Genomic DNA, 23,191 nt, shown 5'->3' on the forward strand with positions numbered 1-23,191 from the left:
ATTAGGGGTATTCATTTAAGGTTATCCCAAAAAAAAAATTTGAATAATCTAGAAAAAAAATGTATCCGATCCAAATAGATAGTCAACTAATAACAAAAAATTAAGTAGTTAAATGATCTTGAGGACTTTTGAAGATTCAAAAAGTTCTAAGGAATGAGGAAACGAGACTCATGAGATTACGACAACAACTGAGAGACATGGATTGAAAATGAATCGTATTTTTCGTAGAACCCCCTGACTATGATATTCAATTCCTCCAAATATAAAGCTGATCCAATGGTTGGATCTGGGGCAACTGGGGTAAATAAGTAAATTCTCAACTTATTTGACATCAATGGAACTTCTAAATGCATTTTATATGGAAATAAGCAGAGGAACCTATTCCTTTTTATTACTAATTGAAATGATGAATTTGCCCGATCAGAATCTCATGGGTAAATATTTGTTATCCATTCCAGCCTACTGATTGGCCCGTTTTGTTTTCAAGTTCAGAACTGGAGGCTTCACCTGATCAATAGGAATTCTGGGTTTCGGTTGCCATTTCTCAACTCAAGCATAACTAGCTTGAATGTCCAATCTTGCGTACTTTTTCGTTTTGAGGCATTGAGTGGCTTTTCCAATTGAGAAAAATCAAATCTAAAGCTAACTATGCTTATAAAACCTAATTTACCCTATAACCTATGTTATGTATCATTAATTAATAAAGAGCGTCTCAGTGCACGAGGCTTCGGGAGGGACAAATGTACACTGCTTTACCTTGTGCATGCTTTGCAGGAGAGACTGTTTCTAAGTTTTGAACCAGTAACCAACAGTTTGCAATAGTGCAAACAGAGCCACGCATGGCTGAAATCCTAGGGTTGTGAATTTTGACATAAGCAATGCTACTATGAGTTAACTGAAGCCGCCTATATATGGAGAACTAGGACTGGTTTTTTCGTGGTCTGACAATTGGGTCACCAAGTGAGACCCAAAGTCCCAAACCAAACCAAACCAACCCAATAGGGTAGAGGGAAACCCAACAACTACACAAATTCCGTAAACTGAAAGCTCTACAGTCTATACTTGCTGCAACTCTCCAACTGCTTAACTATAACTAAGGAAGTATTTCTGTATTACTAATAGTGATAGAGATCTTAAGATTCTTTTTGTTACGTATTCCATGTTTATCTTATTTATAGTTATTTAATATTAAATATTAAATAGGTTGGTAGTTTTGATAACCAACGTGTATTTATTTTTGAATGATGAAATAAAATACTGACTTTGGAATCCTATTTTTACTCTAGAGATTATCTTGAAAAGGCCGACTCTCTCTTTCTTATCTCTCTCTCATATCTTTCTCTCCTTATTATGTCTCTTCTTTTTGATATTTTATTTCTAGATTATCTCGGATGTAACAGTTCATCGACGTCAGCCAGAGGATAAAAAAAGACTGCAATCAAATCAGGTTTGATCTGTTCATGAGCGGAATAGAGACATTCTTTCCTCCTCCCCTTGCACAACCACCTAATCTAGAATTTTAAGCTACCAGCTCAATAGAACTTTATATGGTAAAGGACTAAAGAAGCTTTTCATGACGACCCAATTGCACTTGGGCACTTTCTGAGTCCTTTTCTTGAACCTCTTCAAGCAAGAGAAGATAGTGATTTCACATACCCTTTTTCGCTCAACACGTCTTTCCAATTCTGGGTAACACATTACTCGCTTTCCATTAATCCCAAGCTCTAGTTAATTTCAAAAGTTTTATCTCAATGATCTCTCCTTTCTTCATTCTTGCGGTGTCTACCACCTTCTCCTAAGCTCTTTTCTCAAGAAAAATAACTGTCCAGAATCAAAGCCATTGAGAAGACGAGGCCAGAGGATGATAAGGTCATCTGCAATACTGATGGTATCTTTCTTTTCTACCATTTCTAGCGCTTCACTTTCTGGAAAAAGCATAATTTATTTTGATAGGATCGTTAGCGATTGATCTAATGTAGAACTTTGTGATGGGTAAAACTAACAGGAGAACAAGGGGGGATTTTGCTGATTATAACGAAATTCAGTAAACTTTTTTTTTGTGCTTCAAGGGGAATGGATGACAGAGCATTGTTTTGGTTCAATTCGACGGTAAAATAGTAAATAGACTTTAGGAAAGAATTATACACTGTTGCAGAACTGTGATCTTTTTTGTTTAGAGATTAGATTTTTCTGTTGTGTTTTATAGTAGTCTTTTTTCTGTAATGTTTTCTCTTGGCAGGAGTGTATGTCTGGCCTTGTATGGGCAAAATCTTCCTGGCAGCAGGAATATTTTCCTTCTGCTGCCAGTAACCACAGATGCTGAAATGGAATCCCACTCCGATTAAAATTGATATTTTTGAAAATACTAAAACCAATGGGTATATTTTCGAACCTGTACCTGTAGTGGAAGGGGATTATTTCATTTTAGGGCAGCAGGAAATTTGCTGCCCCTGGTTTGCAGGAAATATTTTCCTGCCTTGCATATTTATGTTGTTGCTGGCTTCTTGTTTGTGCCCCTCAAGTGATAAGAGTAAAACACAACATATTTGTATGATCTATGCTCTTTCTTCCAATTGCTTCAGTAATGAATTTTTTATTTTTTTTTGGTTCCATTTTTTTTGGGTGGTAGGAAGAATGAATGCAATGGACTCATGGGGTTTGGGCTTGCCAGGAGATCTCTCTAGATCAATGAGAGAAGAACCACCGACCCACTACACTTTCAGAATCAATCAATTTTCACTGTTTGAAAAGTTTTCTAAAGAAAGATGTCGTTCGCAGTCATTTGGTGCGGGTGGCTACAGATGGTGAGCTTCTTCTTCCTTTCTTCTGCTTCAAAACTGGATTAATTGACTTGTACAAATGCAGGAGACTGATTCTCTACCCAAATGGGAATGACAAGGGGAAAGGTTCTCACTTGTCGCTCTACTTGAAAATAGAAGATACTACTTCTCTTCCCCTAGGTTGGGAGGTCCAGGTGGTTTTTCGCTTCTTTGCATTTGACCAAATTCGGGGCCAATATCTGATGTTTGAAGGTACGTAACTTCTTCCATGCAAGTCTGTTATCATCAACCTATTCACAAACATCAAACCATAAATGGCGTAGAATCATATATTATCTAATTGTATTTGTCAACTGGAGAATTGCATTGCTGAAGCAAACAACTCAGTTCCTTCATGCTCATAATTGTCCATATGTTAGCAATGATTTTCCTTTTTAGAACATTATTCAGAGGGAAAGAAGAAGAATCGAGCGGTAAGAAACCCCAGTCCCTGTGTAAGGCCTGTTAAGAAACCAGGCCAACAAAAGCTCTAGCAGAACACTTCACTTTAACGAACTACAGATATTGGGATACCTTCCAATTATATTTATGTGATTCTGAATCAAGTACTATGCCTTCTAAACCTTAAGCATATCACTCCAAAACAACATACTAATAGATTTCCTGAAGAAACTGCAAAATGTCTAGTCAAATACCGTCAAAAGTCTCTGTTCTGTTCCAACATAATGGTCATCAACTTTCCAGTTCTGAACCCCTACTCTATGCATTTTCTGCTGTTAAAACCCAAATATTAACTCCCCAGAGAAAACTCTACTTTTGATGGAAACATCCCCCCGGCATCAGTTTAAATGGCAACATCAACCTCTTCCATTTGAAGTAGAAGATGAAATTTCTGACAAGGTGGGCCATTTACCAGATCTCATCTGCGTCATATTCCAAGACCACACTTTTAATGTTCTTTTTGATATGAGAACTGCCTCTTTGTTTTGCGAGTGGGATTTTCAGCATCATAATACAAGGTTCCACTGTAACCATTATTTGTTTCCACACCATTATGGGGTTCTTGTTTTTTCTATCTTCTGATTTTACTTCTTTTTTTTCCTTTTTTTTTTTCCTGGTGCTGTTGAATGGCATCTTGGCTAAATCTTCACCACTGTGACAGGACAGACCAACCTGACGATCTATCAGATTCATATTTGGGTTTAATGACCTGAATAATGCCATCCTTGGGGATTGCATTCCATCTTTAACAGTTTTGTTGCTTGCACCGTTAACTACCATGATGTGGTTCCTTAAGGCAATTGTTGAAGCTAACACTTGCTTACCAGAATCTGGGTCTTTGTGGAAAGCTATTGTCCTATGGTCAATAGAAACAGCCCAGGCTAATTCCGGGTTCAGGTGATGGGACCAATTGGTCCATATATCCAATTGGTGATGGAGTAATCCACAAGACTGCCTGAAGTTGAGCACTGACCATCTTTCTGGCTGCTGCCTGATCTTACAACAAATGTGTCCAATTTGACTCGTAACATCCTTGATGAAGAAATTAAGCTCCAAAGCAGTACCAGAGGAGGAAAGAGAACTGACTGACATGATAACCATATCAGCTAGCATGATAGCCAATATGACAACCAGCATGACAGCAGTCAAGCTATGATGTGTTTTCACTGATCACATGTAGAAGCCTTATCCTTGTTCCAGAACCCTTATCTCTGTTTCAGATTCTAGAAGGTTTTTATTTTTTATTTTTTTAAATTGAGGCCCATCTTACATTAGGAAGATTTTATTCAGACGATGCTGGCTATCTTTTCCTCATTGATTGTTAAGCCTTAAGTCAGTTTAGAGTTTTCCTATTGCTTGGATGATGTAAGAGCTAAACATTCAGCTTTCTGAATTTTATGCTGTGGAATCAACGATATTTCTGTGGATTCAGGAGTGTTTAACTGGTGGATTACAGGTGAGGCTTTGGTGGGATTCCTAGCCAGTTATCTGATTCTTTTTCTATCAATTCTTCTACTTCTACTGTTAGCAAAGAATTAAGTCATATCTACATACTTAAACCTTGCAGTTACATTGTTCTTTGATTTCTCAGTTTCAGATTCTTCTACTATCATTAAGTTCTGCTATTGATTACTTGTTCTAATAACAATTCTCTGGTTTAGCTATTTCTGTACTACTGTTTTGAATTCGTATTCCTCTAATCGATCTCTGATCTGTTTTGTTCGTAGTTCAGGTTCTGCTTCTTCCTGTTTAGATCAATTCTGATCCATTATTCTGCATTCTAATAGCTTCCAAGATTTTATGATTTGATTTTTCGGTTCTATTGATTGATTTTCAACAGTTCTCTTCTTAGTTTCAAGTATTCTTGCTCCAGATCTCACTATTCAGTCATCGGATCTTGATATAATTTTGAAGGGTTGATTTGCCAACAGGACAGATCCATCGACTGAAGTTTCAGCTTGAACTGTTTAACTCTAACTGCCGATAATTTATAATTTCTGGTTTTCGTTCATTTTTCCTGTGATCCTACTTTTCTGATCTTCTATTAAAACTATTCTGTTAGGAGATTAGAATCCCGTTAGCACTTCCACCTTTAGTGAAATGGCAGTCCTTTTACAGCCATCCAATAGCTTTTTCTCAAACAATTAGGAATCAGTATGTTTATGGCAGAAGCCCACAAGTGAAAAGTCGCACTAAATCCATTTCAAGAGAAGTTCTCTTTCAGAAATTTAAAATATCTTCATCTGACAGTAATAACAAAAAAAGTTTCAAATTCTTTTTAGGTTTTCAAAGATACCTCTCAATTGCTTGTTTAGCTCATTTTCAAGATATCTCACTTGAAAACCAATCACAAATAACTGCTTTTACCCAAATTCTAAAAATCTACTCATGGGCCAAATACTTTAGTCTTTACTAGTGATGAACCTCTGCAACAATTTATTGAGGAAGAAATTAGATCTCTGGAAAAAATTGCCTCTGAATTCCTACAAGAATCTCATTAAAGATCAATTAAAGATTCACTTAGAAAATTTTCGACTCCCACCATCAAGAGATTCCAGAGTATGTATCAAACTACACCAATCCTCTAAAACATCCCTATCAGTTATTATAACCATTCTGCTTCTGCCTTTCTAAACAGTTCACAAATCCTTGTATATCTGATCCATTGATTACCTTGACATTCAAGAATTAGATATCTTCCAGCAGACTATTTCACTCTGAAGCCTCTATTGGTCCGGGCTATTCTGGGAGAATCTTATACAAATCTAAAAATCCAATCGAAACCAATATCTCCACTCCAAATTGTCTTAGAAAATCACCTTCCTGTCTCTGTTGAAATCTGCAAAGTGATGGAGGGTCACAAGGTCATCACTTATATTTATCAGTTTTATTAGACAAACCATCATCACTTTGAGAGCAGAGAACCAGTTTGTTCTGCCCACCCCCCCCCCCCCAAAAAAAAAAAAAAAAAAAATTGATTACCTGAATTGACTGAACTTGAGTATCAACAAGTTTAACTACAAGTTTGAAATATTTGATAGACCATTTTTGTTGTTTAGCTCACTATACATAAGGTCAGCATTATCTAGACTAATAAATCATTAAGAATGCAAAAATATTAGAAAGACAAATGCTTTGGTCCTAGTCAAAACATTGAAAATCAGGATACCAGATTTTATAAAGAGGATGGCAAAGATCTAGAGATGGGTCTCTAGAAGCGTCAAGGTTTAGGATCAGAAACACGGTAATAAACCAGAACCTCAGTGAATAATTAATGGCCAAAATCAAAGAAAACTCAATAAAAAAATATCAGGATATCAGATGTACTTCAGAATGCAATGCATTACTCTTTTCTAGTAGAAGAACAGGATAATAGAAATTGAAGCCAAACCAATGGTGAGATTCCAAGTCAAAGAAGAGTCCCACTTGAAGCGAACTCTCTAGAACTGAGAACCGATATCAGTGAAGGTAGATTGATCTCAGAATAGAAAAATAATATAACCAGATTGAGCAACAGCATCAAGTAATAATTATAAATATGTTGGTGTTTATCACTAGTCACTAGTCATTCTCGGACAGTCAAACTCAAAGGTCGAGTCCTTCTGACTAAATCAATACTACTTGATTTCTTGAAAATTTAATCCTTTATTACTCTAAAATTTTCTCCTGTAATCACATAATTAAATTCCAATTTTTAGTCATCTCTTCAATACAGAAACTCAAGGGAAGCGTTTTCATGCAATGAAAACCGAATGGGGATCTGACGAGTTCATCCCACTCAGAGTGTTCAAGAACCAATCTTATGGATATCTTGTTAATGATACAAGCATGTTAGGAGCAGAGATATTCATTTTTGGAGAGAGTAGAACAGGACAAAGTGAATGTTTATGTCTTTCAAAGGGAAGGACTACTACCAAGTCCAGTCAGAATATAAAAGACAGGTTTTCTGGATATTACATGCGGTATGTGTGATTGCCCTCATTTTATTATTTCTGCCTCCTCAATTAGCTTTTTAACATTTAAATGATGCAGGTTCATCAGATTGTTTAGTGAAGGATACCATGAAGGTAAGGGCAGTGTTTTCACCAGCCTTAGCTGGTCCAAAATGCATGATATTTGTATTTTCATCTGGTAAAGCATCCAGTGTATGTTGACCGAATTTAATGGATTTGTGTGGACAGAGCCTGTTCTGCAATCAGCCTATGGTGTACCTATGGAAAAGTTGGCTACATATGATGCAACCTTTCCTTCTTCAGAAATAGGTGGGTGAATTGAAAGTGAATCATCAATACAAACAGAGTTTTCTCAAGGATCCAATTTTGAGGGACCTGCCAACTTGACCATGCCCAAACTTTTTCCTTTTTATGGTTGGGCAAGTACCAAACTACCAACTCAATTCAAAGTTGTCTTTTCTGCGTTGGTCTGTTCCAACCCAGATGCTCCATTCTCACATTCTTTCTTAATAACACAAAATGACATGCAATTCCACCGTGTCTTCACTTCTCAGGCTAGCAAGCACCTTGCTAGACTTAGTTTGGACAAAATTTAGATTATCTTAAGCTTCTTATATCCTTGTTCTGATGTTGTTAGGCATCTTGACATATGATTTAACTATTCAATCATCTTTCGAATTTTATTTAGTTGGAATGAATTTAACAGAGTTCCACTGTTTTTTCTTGGCAGGAGTTCCAATAAAATCAATGAGAGATGATATTCCAACTCACTACACATTTAAAATTTTATCATTTTCAAAACTTTGCAAGCTTCATGAAAGTAGATGCGACTCCAAGGTTTTCAGTGCTGGTGGCTATAAATGGTAACTTCATTTCCTCGTCGTCCTCATCCTCAAAACCATATTTCTTAACATGTATACACGTATCTTTTTGGGCTCACATGCAGGAAAATGTCTGTCTCTCTGAACAAAAACAAGCAGCAGAAAGTACATTATCTATCTCTCTACTTGGGCATCGAAGAAACTGAATCCCTCCAGCCTGGTTGGGAGATTGAGGCTGTTTTTCGTTTATTTGTATTTGACCAAGTTCGAGGCCAGTATTGGATGCTTCAAGGTACTTTACTATTTAAACATGGATCTGTATCGCCCATCATGGGTAAAACTGATCCTGCACTCATTTTCCCCTGTTGAAGTTCCGACAACCCCCCCCCCCCCCCTCAATATTCCAAACAAAAGTTTCTTTTAATGCCCTAATTTACTTTACTTGAAGAGATTTCATGATTTCATTTTTACCAATATTTTGTTTGCAATTCCAAATTTGGTGCTCCTAAATTGTGGAACTTTCCCTGTCTCCCAAATTATATTTGATGTGTCCTATGGTAGGTAATGTAAGATTAAGAGAACGCAATAACCAAAGGACAAAAACACCGTATTCCAAGCAAACAAAACAATATGAAAGAATATAGAAAGTCAAATATTTCAGAATCCAATGGTCAGTTGGGGCTGAGATTTAGATCGAATAGACCCTCACTATTCTATTCAATCTCTCCAAATATCAAGCTGATCCACTATTTGGATCTGCTGTAACAAAGTATAACAGAAATAGAAACTTTATTTCAACAGAGTTTAGCAACCCAAGATTACAGAAATAGTTCCCAATCCATGGGTCAGACGGCTCTAAAATTCTGGTCGAATGTATTACTAACAGGGAGGAAAACAATATCAAAAGATGAAGTCAATCCAATGGCTGAATTGACTAGTGTCAACTTGAATCCCTACAGCCAGAATTAGTAACAACATAAAAAACAGAGAACTAAGGATGAATACCTGCAAATCAGTATGTAAAACTGTGATTAACTTGTAATACAACAACAGGGGATGGAAGGAAAGAAAGAGATGAGCGCTACCAAACCCTAGAGATCGAAGAGATCGATGGTTGCTAAGTTGCAACCCAAAAACAGAAAAGAAAGTGATGGAAACATTCTGGGATGAAAACCTGCAGAAAAGGTTGGTAGGTGATAAGCATAATAGCATAGGAAATAAGATTAAAATCATTAAGTGAGAAAATACCTAGGAATATGTCCATGGTAGGACCGTATGAAGGAGATTAACTGCTGGCAAAACTGACAGAATCGATAGATGGAAGAACCAAAGGTAGAGAAGATGGTAGAGAAAGAAGGGTATGATCCTGCTTCACCATCAAGATCTAGGTTAGGCCACTTGGTTGCTGCTACTTCACCTTAGGAGCTGTTGCTGTTGCTCTATTGTAGAAGACACAATATGTGTAGCCAAAATCGTGGAGAGGTCCCCCTACCCTGTGTTTTTTTTTTTTTTTTGGTGAGAGGGATTTACTGATGATAAGAATGTCTACAACCAAGAGCTCCAGACACAACGTCTCTGAAGCCAAGGAATGGAATCTGGGTAGAGAAAGAAGGGTATGATCCTGCTTCACCATCAAGATCAAGGTTAGGCCACTTGGTTGCTGCTACTTCACCTTAGGAGCTGTTGCTGTTGCTCCATTGTAGAAGACACAATATGTGTAGCCAAAATCGTGGAGAGGTCAAAATGTGGAGAGGTCCCCATACCTCTTTTGTGTTTTTTTTTTTTTTTTGGTGAGGAAGATTTACTGATGATAAGAATGCCTACAACCAAGAGCTCCAGACACACAACGTCTCTGAAGCCAAGGAATGGAATCTGGCTAATCTGTCAGAGACGCATGATAGACAAGGCCTTCCTAGCCCGGGAATCTGCAACAAAATTAATAGCCCGTGGAATATGGACAAAAGAAGCACCAAGTTGCTTAATCTCATGTAGAACTGCTGCTGCCTCCAATGGTGGCAAACGTGTAGAATCATGAATCAAGTCAATAACCTCCTTATTGATCAGACTCTACATGTAGTTGGTAGAATCCTAAAGTCACAGCTTGGGAGATTGCTGTCCGAATAGTGATAGCCTCACCTTGAACAGGAGACGGCTTTAACTCGACTGCCCCAGTGATCTCGAAATATGAATCCCAATCCACCCTTTGATGTCCCTTCGGGTAGTGCGGCATCACAATTCACCTTGAGATAGCACGGTGATGGAGCTTTCCATCGTTTATCCGAGGTATTTGCTGCTGGAGATGATGATGGTCTATGATGAGATAAAACAGTGTTTACTGTGGAGAACTCAAGAAAAGCCTGCTTTGCTACTGTGAAGACTTCTTGTCTTGTCCATACTTTGTGAAGACCATATCATTTCTAGGGCGCCATAGGTACCAAACAAAGGAAGGAAACTCTTGAAAAGCAATTCTCAGGCTAACTTCTTGCCCCTCCGGACCCCTACCTCTTCTATTTATTAATTGGGAAAAGGCTGGGCACACCGTTCATTGTGTCTATCTCTCTCTTCCCCCTTTTGAAATGACCCATGTCCTTCTTTATGATACCCATCCTACGCCCCCTCCCCCCATTGGTGCTGCCCACTAGCTTACCACCACGGGCGGTGTGCCTATCCCTCTCCCTAATTAATTTGTGTAGTTGCAATTACAAAATAGAAAGCTTGGCAACCAAATAGCTACAACCAGAAAAAAATAGAAACTTCTAATTTGTTTAAACCAAAAAAAAAAAAATAAACACATGAAAAATAGAAATTAATAAAGTATGTGACTACAACATATGATATGTTGTTGCCCAGCAACTCCTTGAATAGGTGGTTCATTCAAGAACAAAATATGGGCTTCAAATGGTGCAACCGATGGCTTCTATTGAGATAAAGTTTTATTCAGCCAATGGGCCTCTGATATGAACATGAATAAAACAATTAAAACAGAGCCAATAATCGTGGGTTAATGAAACACTTAAGTGTGGGCCTGACTTTTGCCAAACCGTGGGGGCTAGTTGGGCTGGCTCTTTCTCTATTGAGGCTGGTCTTCTAGTGCATCAAAACAAACCCATCCAGTCTGTTGGACCAATCAATCTATTTTGTTTTTTTACCCAATTGATCATTTAACACTCCTTTAATTTTTATGCTTAATATTGCCACTTATAAATGGAATCTATTTCATGCCTTCAATAATGCAGAAACCAATGCAAAGTTTCATGCACCGAATACCGAATGGCGAGTTGATGAGTTCATGTCATTGAAAACCTTCAGTGACCCATCTTGTGGATTTCTTGTTAAAGATTCCTGCGTCTTTCTGTTTTCGTTTGTAGGGAGAGATGTTTGGGCAAAGGTGACTGCTTGGAGATGATAACAGAAGGGGTTACTACTGAATATAGTTGGAAGATAGAAAATTTTTCACAGAAAAAAAAATGCTGTATATCTGAGGCATTTGGTTCTGGATATAACAGATGGTACATATGAATGCTGAGTATACTAATACCATTATTATTTGACTTTTGGTTGCCTCATTTATTTTAATTGTCAGGGGGATCACTATTAATTATATTGCACAATTTTCTGATCTTCCCTAATCTCCTTCTGTATGCAGGACTCTCCATCTCTTTCCAGGAGGATATTTAGGTGGTCTGGGAAACTATATTTCTCTTTATCTGGTATCGGCTGAATCAAGCCCCATGCCTCCTAGCCAAGGACTATCTGTATGTTTATCCTTGAGAATGCTTGACCAGTCAAATGGTAATACCGAGAGCAAATGGGGTAAATTCTCAACTTCTTTGACATCAATGCAACTTCTGAATGCCATTATACTTAACCTAATAGCTCTGTTACGGACCAAACTAAACCTGCTATAAGTCATTCTAAAGGCGTTGAATGGCTTTTCCAATTGAGAAAAATCAATCTAAAGAGTAACTGTGCTTATAAAACCCATCCCATTACTCAAAAAAGTGTTACAGAGGTGTAGCTATAATATGTGGTTGGTAGACAGACCTTCATTTACCCTTTAGCCTATTTTATGTCTCATTAATCAATGTTGGATTATATTTTCCACAAGAATTTACATATTCTTATAATAATCTTGCAGATGCTTTGCAGCATCCATGCCAAAGTGCCATGATGGGTTATTCAAAGTTCATGCCACTTAGTGTGCTTGCTGATCCATCAAAAGGTTTCCTTGTGGAAGATACTTGCATCATTTCAGCAAACATCACAATCCTTGGATTAATTGAAAACTTTCATTAAATTTTAGTACTGGTGTCTTGAGTAAGTACAATCTATAGAAAAGTGTAATTAGTGAGAGAATCTATTTGATCCCTCCTTTTTCCTGTTATATAGGATTGCTTTTCCAGAATAACTCTTCCTCAGACTTCAGTTGAAACTGAAGTAGCAATTCTCAGGACACAAAACTGAATCTTGGAACAACTAAGATTATTGAATTACTTATTTCCAATTGCTTAGGCCTGCTTTAGTGATGCATATATAGCTTCTCATTATTGCAGAAAATGCCACCCAAGTATTGGCATCGTTTATCATATCAGAAGGATGATTTAAAAAGATGTATCATATTGGAGAGTTGCAAAATACGGTGATCAGACCCAATATTTGCCAATGTGGTAGTAGATCATTTTTGGGGTAAGGGTATCAATCGGTTTGGTTTTGATTTTTTTGTTCAGTTTTGGTTTGGTTCAAACTGATGGTTTTTGCGTAAAAACTGAAACCAAATTGAACCAAATGAATCCTTAGAACTATATAATTGAAAAGGGATAGGATAAAAAACCAAGAACATGGGCATTTGGTTGGTGAGAAAGTCTCTTACTAACCCTATGGTATCTTTACAACCAAGCATATGAAAGAAATACATGTTACTAGAGATTGGAAAATATGGGCATCAAGAGCAAAAACCAAATGCATTTTCAATATAGAAATACATTGGAATGACATCAATTTTTATGTATCTACGCATTGGAGGACAATATCAACAAGGTCATGAGACTTGTAGGAAGGATATAGTATATCCAATATAAAAGGGTTCACAGCCTCATGAGGAAGAATAGTGATGAGTCAATCATTCCTCTGAATGACTCCCCATTACACAAACGGTGCTCCCTTCCTTGATGTACCTATGAAGACCCAATAGAGTAAAAAGAAGGTGGTTTAGCACATCTAAGAATGCATATTAGAGATAAGTTTAAACCAGCTTTGTCAGCTTCAAATACAATTAAAATTGGGTGGGGGGGGGGGGAACATCATTGAAATCTTTTTTATGTAAACCACTGCACCAAACCTAAAACGTACAAACAAATTCCGAATTAGAGGGCTTGAATTCTCACCCTACTTTGAAAAGCATTATCTGATCATCACTTGAGAAGTTCTTCTCTAATTACCAACTGATAAATTCAGCAAACAGATCTCTGTTGAAGGGTTTGATAAGGACATTTGTGAGAGAGAGAGAGAGAGTAGAAATCTGCTCTTCATTTGCTTAATTATTTCATATGTTCTTCATTGAAATCAGTCTCCTCAATATACAAACACCGAGTTAGATATACGATACCTCATAGTTTGAGGTTCATCTGAACTTGCATTGCCTTCTTGTTACTCTTCAATTAAGCAGGGTACAAATGCTAGCAGACACCTGTTAAATCAAGAACCACAGTCAACTACCTTTTATTGTTCCTCAGGTACCATCCTATTAGTTTGTGGAAAATGGAATTGACTCGAAGTAAATCATGGGCTACTCAAAATTTGTCCATTCGTAGTTGTATCACTGAATTAGCAGGTATGCATAGCACCCAGAGAAAGATTCTAAAATCACCAGTGTACATATTGCAGCAATAAGGCAAATAATCTACAAACAAACATAACAACTATGATTTACAAATGGTCCCCATTTAGTCCCAGCTAAATGAGCAGCTTAGAAGTAAAGAGAATCAGTTGTCTGATTAGTAGCAAAATTAAGTCAATCCAACAAATTCATCCCAAATATTGAACATTAAGTTCCCCAATCAACAAAATGCCATATTTTAAAATTTGTCAAATCTGAAAGTCTCTCAAAGACTTATTCATAGCATATCAACAGTCTAAAATTTAGAATACTCCATAGATTTTTATCAACTCTGAAGGAAAAGGCAAGTACAAGTACAGGGAAGAAACATAATTAGGGCACAATAGAAACTTCACCCTCTTTACAACATTTGCTTGAAACAGACAGTTTCCCATGAAGAGATGTATAACAGTATAAGTTATTTGAACAAAAATTGCATGAAATTAAAATCATGGCAAACTTATCAGCAGTAAATCTGTAACACTCTACTTATGCAAGAAATGAGCAACACACAATGGAAAAAGTACAAAGAACTGATATGTTGATTCAAGCAATAGCCATGAAATATTCTTATTTTGGATGACTAATTAAACAGAGAAGATCAATCACCATGGATATATCTATAAAACAGTAAAGAAAATGAGTTAGTATGAATACTATTCTTCTCAATCATGCATCATCATGTCATTTAAGCAAATTTGTATGACCACGACAACTTTTGGTCAATCAATAAAGCTATCAATCATGGTAATTCTCTATCTAAGAATGTAAATAATGTTTCTCATTTTTACATTTTCAGAACCTCTAGATTCCAATCACCTAAAATCTCCAATCGAGTATGAGAGGGATTTTGGGTAAATAATAGAGGATCTGTTATTACATGGAATTTTAATGAAGTTCTGATTCACCTGCAACCTAAAGAATGAACCAGAACAGGGAATGATTTAAACCGAAAGAATGCAGTAAATGCAGCACCCATTGGCTTGAAAAAAGGCCAAGCCATTGGATCCAAGCATGAGCCCATCCAAACCATCTCAAATCCATGCTCACGTCAAATTAGCTTCATTTTGACATATTCAAACTCGTTGAAGTTGGAAGAGCAAAGAAATAGATACAGGATGGATATACCAAATTAAAGCATAACACAGAAATTCAAAAAATGTTATACTGAACATGTATATATCTATGGATGTACTAACCAATATGGAATTACGGATCATCACCACTTCATCCAACTTGTTGAGAATTATGAAGCTTAAAATGAGTTAATTTTAAAATCAACAAAATAATATATATTCCTGCAATAAGGAAAAAAAATTGAAAAAGGTCATTGATGATCCATTAAGTGTTATATCCTATCTTAAAACAAAGCATGTTCATGTAATTCATGTCAAGAAATAGAATCCCTGTGATGAGGCCATGAAATTATAGACAATTTCAATATTCAGTGTTGGTAACACACACACAGTTTAACTTCTTGTAACCCTTGGTGAAAATAAATTGCATACTATCAATGCTGGCTTAGTTATTTTAATTATGTATAGTTTCCAAAATGTGAAGATAGAGATTTAAATGCTTTCAATAACATAATTAGACTTCAATGCTGTCTTATAGATCCTCCTTATGTGCCAATGATGGTCTTTAGCAAGGTCGAAAACTGAAAGCAAAATGTGATGCAGGAAAAATAAAGACACAGAAGAGTAGGCATGCACAAAGGACAACATAGCAGTAAAGCGACTCAAGCTCAAGCCTTTAGATAATGCCAACAGGACAGATCCATCGACTGAAGTTTCAGCTTGAACTGTTTAACTCTAACTGCCGATAATTTATTATTTCTGGTTTTCCCTTCATTTTTCCTGTGATCCTACTTTTCTGATCTTCTATTAAAACTATTCTGTTAGGAGATTAGAATCCCGTTAACACTTCCACCTTTAGTGAAATGGTAGTCCTTTTACTGCCATCCAATAGCTTTTTCTCAAACAATTAGGAATCAGTATGTTTATAGCAGAAGCCCACAAGTGAAAAGTCGCACTAAATCCATTTCAAGAGAAGTTCTCTTTCAGAAATTTAAAATATCTTCATCTGACAGTAATAACAAAAAAAAGTTTCAAATTCTTTTTAGGTTTTCAAAGATACCTCTCAATTGCTTGTTTAGCTCATTTTCAAGATATCTCACTTGAAAACCAATCACAAATAACTGCTTTTACCCAAATTCTAAAAATCTACTCATGGGCCAAATACTTTAGTCTTTACTAGTGATGAACCTCTGCAACAATTTATTGAGGAAGTAATTAGATCTCTGGAAAAAATTGCCTCTGAATTCCTACAAGAATCCCATTAAAGATCAATTAAAGATTCACTTAGAAAATTTTCTACTCCCACCATCAAGAGATTCCAGAGTATGTATCAAACTACACCAATCCTCTAAAACATCCCTTTCAGTTATTATAACCATTCTGCTTCTGCCTTTCTAAACAGTTCACAAATCCTTGTATATCTGATCCATTGATTACCTTGACATTCCATTGACCTGTAAAAATCAGGTCTAACCATTTAACAATTGATTCTAAGGCTCTGTTTGTTTCCAGCTAAAAATACGTCGTCAAACGAAGCCTAAACAAAAGTTCAAGAATACTGCTATCTTTTTTTTATTTTTTTTTCTTTGGGGGGTGATAGGTAAGGATGTGGTTATCATTTGCTTCTGCATGCTTCAAAATAAAGCAAGAATTCTTCTCCAAAAGGAGATGGCCTCTCTCAAAAATGGACCCACACATTAACCTTGTATTCATTATCCCAAATAAGCAATGAGATCCAAATAATTGACATTGAGATCAACAAATGGTCTACAAATCTTATAGCTACTGGAAAATGGAAACATGATTCACTTTTCTAATTTCCCACTGTGTATCATTCATAATCCCTCCATCCCCCCCCCCCCCCTTACCCCAAGAGTAAAGAGATTTGCGCTGATATCGATGCTGAAGAGGCCATAATAAAGCTCTAAAAATTTGGGGAGTACAAGAGGGTGCATGGGCAAATAGAAAGATGCATTCCAAAATACATACATGGTAGTGTATTTGATTAAATTAGATCCTGAAATTTGGCAGCATGTTGTTAATATATACAATCCTAGATCTATCCATATATCTAATTAATAATTAGAAGGGCAAGAGATCATTTGGTCCTGTAGTCCTTGCATCAGTGCGATGGCCAATAAGAACGCACGCATAAGATCGAACATCAATATAGAAGATTTTTTATTTCAAGAGAAATTGGATGGTAAATTTGCGTGTTCTTATGTTTGGACACAAAAGTCTTGCAATCAAATAACATTTTTTTTTTCTAAATAAAGAATTGCGGCATCATTCCACCATGTGGCTAGAATAATTAATGGACCACGCTAATAAACTTATCAGATACGTCAGCGTCTTTAAAAATACTTTTGCCTAAAAATAATATACTACAGGGCACTCCAATATATATTATTATTATAACATAAATACATATAAGAGGGGTTCACCAAAAAAAAAAAAAAATATCTGTTAAATTATTGCCAAAATTGAAATAAAGAGAACCCATATCTGTTGTGTGGAAGGCATCATCATAGAAAAGCCACTAACACAAAGAAAAATATCATATGGAATCATCATATATAGTTTAATCCTCATATTCCTATACCTTTAATTTCAATATTACAACTCAATTCAACTTGGGTTGAATGTGAATCTCTCTCTCTCTCTCTCTCTCATTTACTTACACAAGTGTACATGCCAAGTGTCAACAAATAAGAACATAATAACACATATCCTCATTCCTTTAGAGATACAAGTGTATGCCAAGTGTAAACCAACCAATAAGATCATGTAACACAACACAGTAGGACATGGCTCTCCTTCAGCCGCGGCCGAAGTTGGAGGATTCAACCCAGAAAAACAGGGGGGGGTGTTTAATCATTTCATAGGGGTTTGCCTGTGAAATGATCCAAACACACCTGTTTTTGCTGGACTGAATCCTGTAGGTCTCGCCGGGAACTACGGCTGGAGGAGAACGGAATACCCCACGGCAACCCACGCCTACCTCCCTTGTTCCTCGTCCTTGTCGTCGATGACAACACCAGCACCAACACCAGCACCTTCTCCAAAGTCAAAACTAACGTCCAGAAAATAAAGCATAAAAACCAGCACAACACAACAAATAAACATTGGAATAGGTCCAAAGAGCCACAAAAAAAGTGGGAAAGAGAAGTAAAACGCCCGCAATCCTAGTGACCAAAAATAACTCCCTTGGTTCACTGTCCTTCCCACATACTCTGTTGTCATTTGTGGGCTTAACATCTTCTTCACCGGAAGGTTAATCAGTATACTTGAATGGCTATAATATCTTATAGACTGTACATTAAACAAGAATGCCAAAAGAAAGCAAACCAATATTGCAAAGAACTTGATCCAAATTCCTAGCTCACTTTGAGCTCCAAAAACAATCACCGTAGGTCGAGCTTTCGAGTTCGCCATGAGCACCGCAACGACGGAACTAAGCGTTATCGCCGTAGATGCCAAAAGTGTCGACGCCATTATGTTGTTTCGTAAGGTCTGCACGGCAAGAACGCCGTTCTTCGACGTATCCTAATACCCATAACCATGCAAATTAACAATAATATTATTCAAAGCGTTCGATAAAAAGAAATTCTATTCAGATAGAAGTATCAGAAATCAAGACAGGGCCTTCTTCCAGGCTAAAGAATGAAGGATGCTTAGAAGAACTTAATTACCTCCATCATGCTTTGGACCCACACACGCCTGTTGATGCCATTGATGCCTACAACAGTGGTTGTTGGATGATTTATGATCCGATAGAGAAGCCAGAAATGGTAAGCAAGTAGTATGGAGAGGCCAGAAGGAACCAAGGAGTAATCAAGAATTTGCTTCTCCATTTTGGTGTGTGTTTTGCACAAAACTTGGAAGGATTGTTGAAGCTTCACTTCTTCTCCTCTTTATGAATTGTTGGAGAATGAAGATTCAAGAATGTAAAGAAGGTTATAGGTGTTTAAACAAGGGGGAAACACTACAGGGGCAGTGGGTGAAGCATTAATAAAGGGTTAAGGTTAGGGATTTGAACCAAGTATTAATGAGGGTAGAGATTTCAATGGGAATTCCTATTGGCACGTTCCCCGAAGATGACTTGCACCACACTCACTACAACAAAAAAAGGGATCTTGTCATCTTGATATAGAATAAACGAACGATATTCTTTGTCTGCCCACCTAGCCATTAATTCCCATCTATTCATGTACGGATCTTTCCTTGTAATTATGGGAAGTGATTTTTTTTTGATATCTAAGGGAAGAAAGTCAATAAATTCTCCGATGGGAATGCTTCAAGTTGGTGTTTTATAATTTCTACCCAAAAAAAATAAAAAATTGATGTTTTATATTCAAACTAGGGCATTGAATTAGAATAAGTGCATCCCCACTGAGGTGTTCCCATGAAACTTCTTCATATCAAAAGTCTGCAAAATTATCACTTTATATATTTTCATTTTGGGACAAAATATATTGGCTATGAAAAATATTTATTATATAGTAGATCATCTATATATATATATATTCTCTATCTGGGAACGCATCAGTGGAAGATTATCTTCTTCAATCCTTAAAGTGTGGCAGTGCCATAGTGCTAAGTGGAGATGTCGATACCTGGTAGCTGCCCCATCCATTCGTCTGTATCAACAAGTTCAAACCGTTGGATGCTACAGCTGTCAGGTGTCAACACCTCCACCTAGCACTGTCGCACTACCACATTTTAGGAATTGGAGAGGATAATAATCCGCATATTTGTGCGTAGGCGGGATTTGGGTCATTGGGGGGGGGGGTTCATTTCGCCCACCTCCCATGTGTCTAGGTATAACCTGCACCCCCAATGCAGAGAGCTTTATCCCTTCTTTTTTTTTTTGTTAATGGGGTGTCGAACTCAAGACATATAGATTTAGGCACAATCCCCTACCAAGGAAGCTACACCCTTGGGGTTATATGGTGGACCATATGAATGAATTTAACTTCAAAACTTATAGATTGCCAGTTAATATGGTCATCTAATCTATTTCTAATATGCTAATATGGAGATTAGAAATAAAAAAAAAAAAAAAAGGAAAAATCCACAAGATATAGATATTGAAAATAATTATCATAAAAAACAAGGATAAAAGGATGACCAAAAACCCAACATTGAACGACATGATCATAATTTTCAATGTCTTGGTCATTCTTTCCTTACTTGTTATGCACCCTAATTAAACCCAATTGTTCTAACCAAATAAAAAAAAATAAAAAAAGATTTCAACCCTATTGGACACTGGGGCCGCCAACCATGCCTTGCACGGCACTGGCTTTCCACCCACAAAAATACCAATGGCGGCTTATATCTCTCTCCTGTGTCTCTCTGTATGTGTTTGAGAGAGTGATTCTGAAACCAAAAGAATAAAGTAAACGAATATTTTGTTTCATGATACTTGGAAGGTCACTGTTTTATTTTTTATAATTAGTAAATGATGGAGACTCTATTTGGAGGTTATATCACCCAATCCATCAAAAATCAAGATATGGTGGCTTAAGCAGCATCTTGGCTTTAAGTGAGCATTGGAAGCATGCATATCTAGATTATCCATTAAGACTGGTTTTCATATGTCAACAGTTAGTAAGGGATTTTCTTATTGACATCCCTCAATGGGTCAAATAATTTATAATTTTATCTTTTTTAAGAGATTTTTTTTTTTCCACGAAGATAATAATGTCTTATGCAAACTCGAAAAATATGCATGACAATGACATAATGATTTGTCACTTCTAATTTACTTCTAAAAACTCTTTTATACTACTATCTTAAAACCCTTTTGAGAATAAGACAAAAGAGAATTAAAAGAAGATGTCAAATTCTAAATACACTTACAGAGGTGTCATTTTCGATCAATATATACAGAGGTATCACTTAGACATTCTCAATAAATAAATGATTCTATGTGATAAGAGCATTTTTTTTTTTGGGGGGGCGGTGGAATAGGTAAAGAACCAATATTCAGAAGAGGGGAAAAATGGAATGTATAAGAGACTAGTCAACAAGGCCACTAGATATAACCTCTTGAACACACCCAAGGGGGTAAATGCAGAGGAACCAAGCATCAAACATGCCATCCCCAAGGCTTGCTCTTCTAGGTCAGAAAACAAGAGACATCTCAAAAATAGAGCCAAACACACCCTGGAAGACAAATCAGAGAGCACAACAGCCCTTCCTAATGACTCCAAACCACATTGATGTCATATGTGACATGGCATTATTGTAAATAAGCTGATGTTTGTAACTTAATTTTTAGCTTAAGATTTTTGTGAGTGATTGCTAAACAATAGCCTATGTTGTCCACTGATTTAATCTGTGCTTCAATTAGTAAAATCGTGCACCAGGAGATATTTGGAATGCTCAATCTAAGATAACCAATTATATTCAAGGAGAAAGAATAATATCCTCTCATGTATTCTGATATAAGGAACCTCAACACTGAATTAGCCAGAAAACCCCCTTGCTTTTGACTTCCTCTGTGATTGGGGCATTCAGGATTGTGCCACTGTCAATTCTATCTCACCCACAAAAATAACAAATAAAATAAATTTAAAATACATTATGAACATGGACCAATTAACTAAGTAAGGATCTTCAGTACCCAAAAATAATAATTGCAGCAAAGATTTATGGATGTCTGCTGAGCTTCTTCAATGGAATGGACATGTTTTATTCCCTTCACTGTTTTCTGGAGCAGACTTTACAAAAAAAAAATTATATTAATTCTGTTGCAGTATCAAATACAATGAATTATCAAATTTTACAATATTCATAGTCAAAAGAACCAAAACCCTGAAAATGCTTCCTCTTTCAATTACAGAGACAGAAAAGGAGGAAAAAGATAAAAAGGATTTGACAAACAAATGGGGTTTGTTCACTGCCGTTTCACCTAAAAGTTCGAACTGTTAGGTAAGGGCAGCATCAATGTATACATCAACAGTCCACTGCACGTTGATCTCACGCGACATTTCCTTCACGCAGCACCGAGGGAGCAGAAATGTCAGGAAAACTCTTTTGATGCACTTCCCAGGAGTCGAACACTCAACCTCCCTATTTTGATACCATGTTTGCTGCTGTTTCATCTAAAAGATCGAACTGTTATGGAAGGTCAGCATCAATGTATACATCAACAGGGTTGATGGATGTTACAAACTTTGAACAATAAACAAATCTGGAAACTATTATGATGTGTATCTTCCGAGTCAAAAAACGGTCCTGTTACTGTCCACAGTATCTTTTTCTATTTTACACATGCAATCTGGCATTGGGAAGGTGTAGAGTGAGCTACTGGGTTTCCTCGTCTCACTGCCCTTCAAATCACTATGACGAAGCATTTCTTGCATCTGTCTCTTGAAGTTTCCCCATCTGCCACAGATAACTAAGTTGAGCTTTTATTGCAGGTCATAATTTTTTTTTGTACAAGACGACAAAAACCTAAGTGCCATAGTGCTAAGTGAAAACAGGAAGAGGCATGGAAGCAAGAAAGCAGGAGCTTCATACAGAGTATTCAGAAGAGGAAGGTCGAGAAGGACCTTCGGGCCAAAAGAGAAAAATTACATGTTTAGAATGTTAGTTCCAAATCTCAATATAGAAACATGGTACTAAATCATTAGATAACATTTTCTCCATATCTATCCTAAGTTTCTTCAAGACAACACAAATATAGCTCTTTGCATCTAATTTCATTCCTTTCTACTCCTTTGCAAGAGTTTACCTCTTTGTTGACCTGGCTATTTGCCTCTTCTCTCTCATCATGGAATTAGCTTCCCAATCAAACCAAAGTAAGAAATTGTTGACTAATTACTAGGAAAAGTGCACATTTCTTCTGTTTTATTTTGATCATAGCTTCATGCTATAGGATTCCTGACAATAGGGCTGCAGGAGTTGCATAAGAAATGTCGCAGATATTTTCCATTATACATGATTAGAGTACAGCTCTTATATTCTAGGTCCATGCTCTGAAGGTTTTAGGCTTAAAAAACTGCAGATAGAAAGCCAGAAAGCTTGCCAATTAGACTAAAAAACCAAGGGTGTATCCAGTGCACGAGGCTCCTGCCACTGTGGGGTCTGGGGAGGGTCATAATGTACGCAGCCTTACCCCTGCTTTCGCGGAGAGGCTGTTTCCAGACTCGAACCCGTGACCTCTAGGTCACAA

At 36.8% G+C, this 23,191-nt stretch overlaps 4 protein-coding genes and 1 long non-coding RNA gene across 5 annotated transcripts in view; 3 read left to right on the top strand and 2 right to left on the bottom strand.

Moving 5' to 3' along the window:
• The first annotated feature begins 1,807 nt into the window (after window positions 1–1,807).
• Window positions 1,808–7,435, top strand: LOC122654990 (ubiquitin C-terminal hydrolase 12-like). Its single transcript, XM_043849244.1, has 5 exons — window positions 1,808–1,888; window positions 2,672–2,804; window positions 2,866–3,032; window positions 6,997–7,158; window positions 7,314–7,435. The coding sequence occupies exons 2-5, from the start codon at window positions 2,689–2,691 to the stop codon at window positions 7,433–7,435; spliced, it is 567 nt and encodes a 188-aa protein (XP_043705179.1). The 5' UTR covers window positions 1,808–1,888; window positions 2,672–2,688.
• LOC122653688 (ubiquitin C-terminal hydrolase 12-like) lies at window positions 7,299–11,804 on the top strand. The gene is made up of 6 exons (XM_043847620.1): window positions 7,299–7,348; window positions 7,463–7,543; window positions 7,965–8,097; window positions 8,181–8,347; window positions 11,292–11,564; window positions 11,702–11,804. The coding sequence occupies exons 2-5, from the start codon at window positions 7,495–7,497 to the stop codon at window positions 11,459–11,461; spliced, it is 519 nt and encodes a 172-aa protein (XP_043703555.1). The 5' UTR covers window positions 7,299–7,348; window positions 7,463–7,494; the 3' UTR covers window positions 11,462–11,564; window positions 11,702–11,804.
• Window positions 11,805–12,228: 424 nt separating this feature from the next.
• On the top strand, window positions 12,229–12,546 carry LOC122653689. The gene is made up of 2 exons (XR_006331845.1): window positions 12,229–12,376; window positions 12,408–12,546. It is a non-coding gene; the product is annotated as an uncharacterized LOC122653689 (long non-coding RNA).
• A 5,453-nt stretch (window positions 12,547–17,999) lies between these two features.
• Window positions 18,000–18,893, bottom strand: LOC122656335. Its single transcript, XM_043850810.1, has 2 exons — window positions 18,699–18,893; window positions 18,000–18,552 (listed from the first exon to the last, which is right to left on the bottom strand). The coding sequence occupies exons 1-2, from the start codon at window positions 18,858–18,860 to the stop codon at window positions 18,004–18,006; spliced, it is 711 nt and encodes a 236-aa protein (XP_043706745.1). The 5' UTR covers window positions 18,861–18,893; the 3' UTR covers window positions 18,000–18,003.
• A 3,281-nt stretch (window positions 18,894–22,174) lies between these two features.
• Window positions 22,175–23,191, bottom strand: part of LOC122654991 (O-fucosyltransferase 9) — a gene marked incomplete at its 5' end in the record, with an annotated part of 50,086 nt that continues 49,069 nt past the window's right edge. Inside the window, one exon of the mRNA XM_043849245.1 lies at window positions 22,175–22,401. Coding sequence (XP_043705180.1) covers window positions 22,239–22,401 — 163 coding nt within the window. The remainder of the gene's footprint in view (window positions 22,402–23,191) is intronic.

Source organism: Telopea speciosissima, chromosome 3, assembly GCF_018873765.1.
Source record: "Telopea speciosissima isolate NSW1024214 ecotype Mountain lineage chromosome 3, Tspe_v1, whole genome shotgun sequence".
Lineage (NCBI taxonomy): Eukaryota > Viridiplantae > Streptophyta > Magnoliopsida > Proteales > Proteaceae > Telopea > Telopea speciosissima.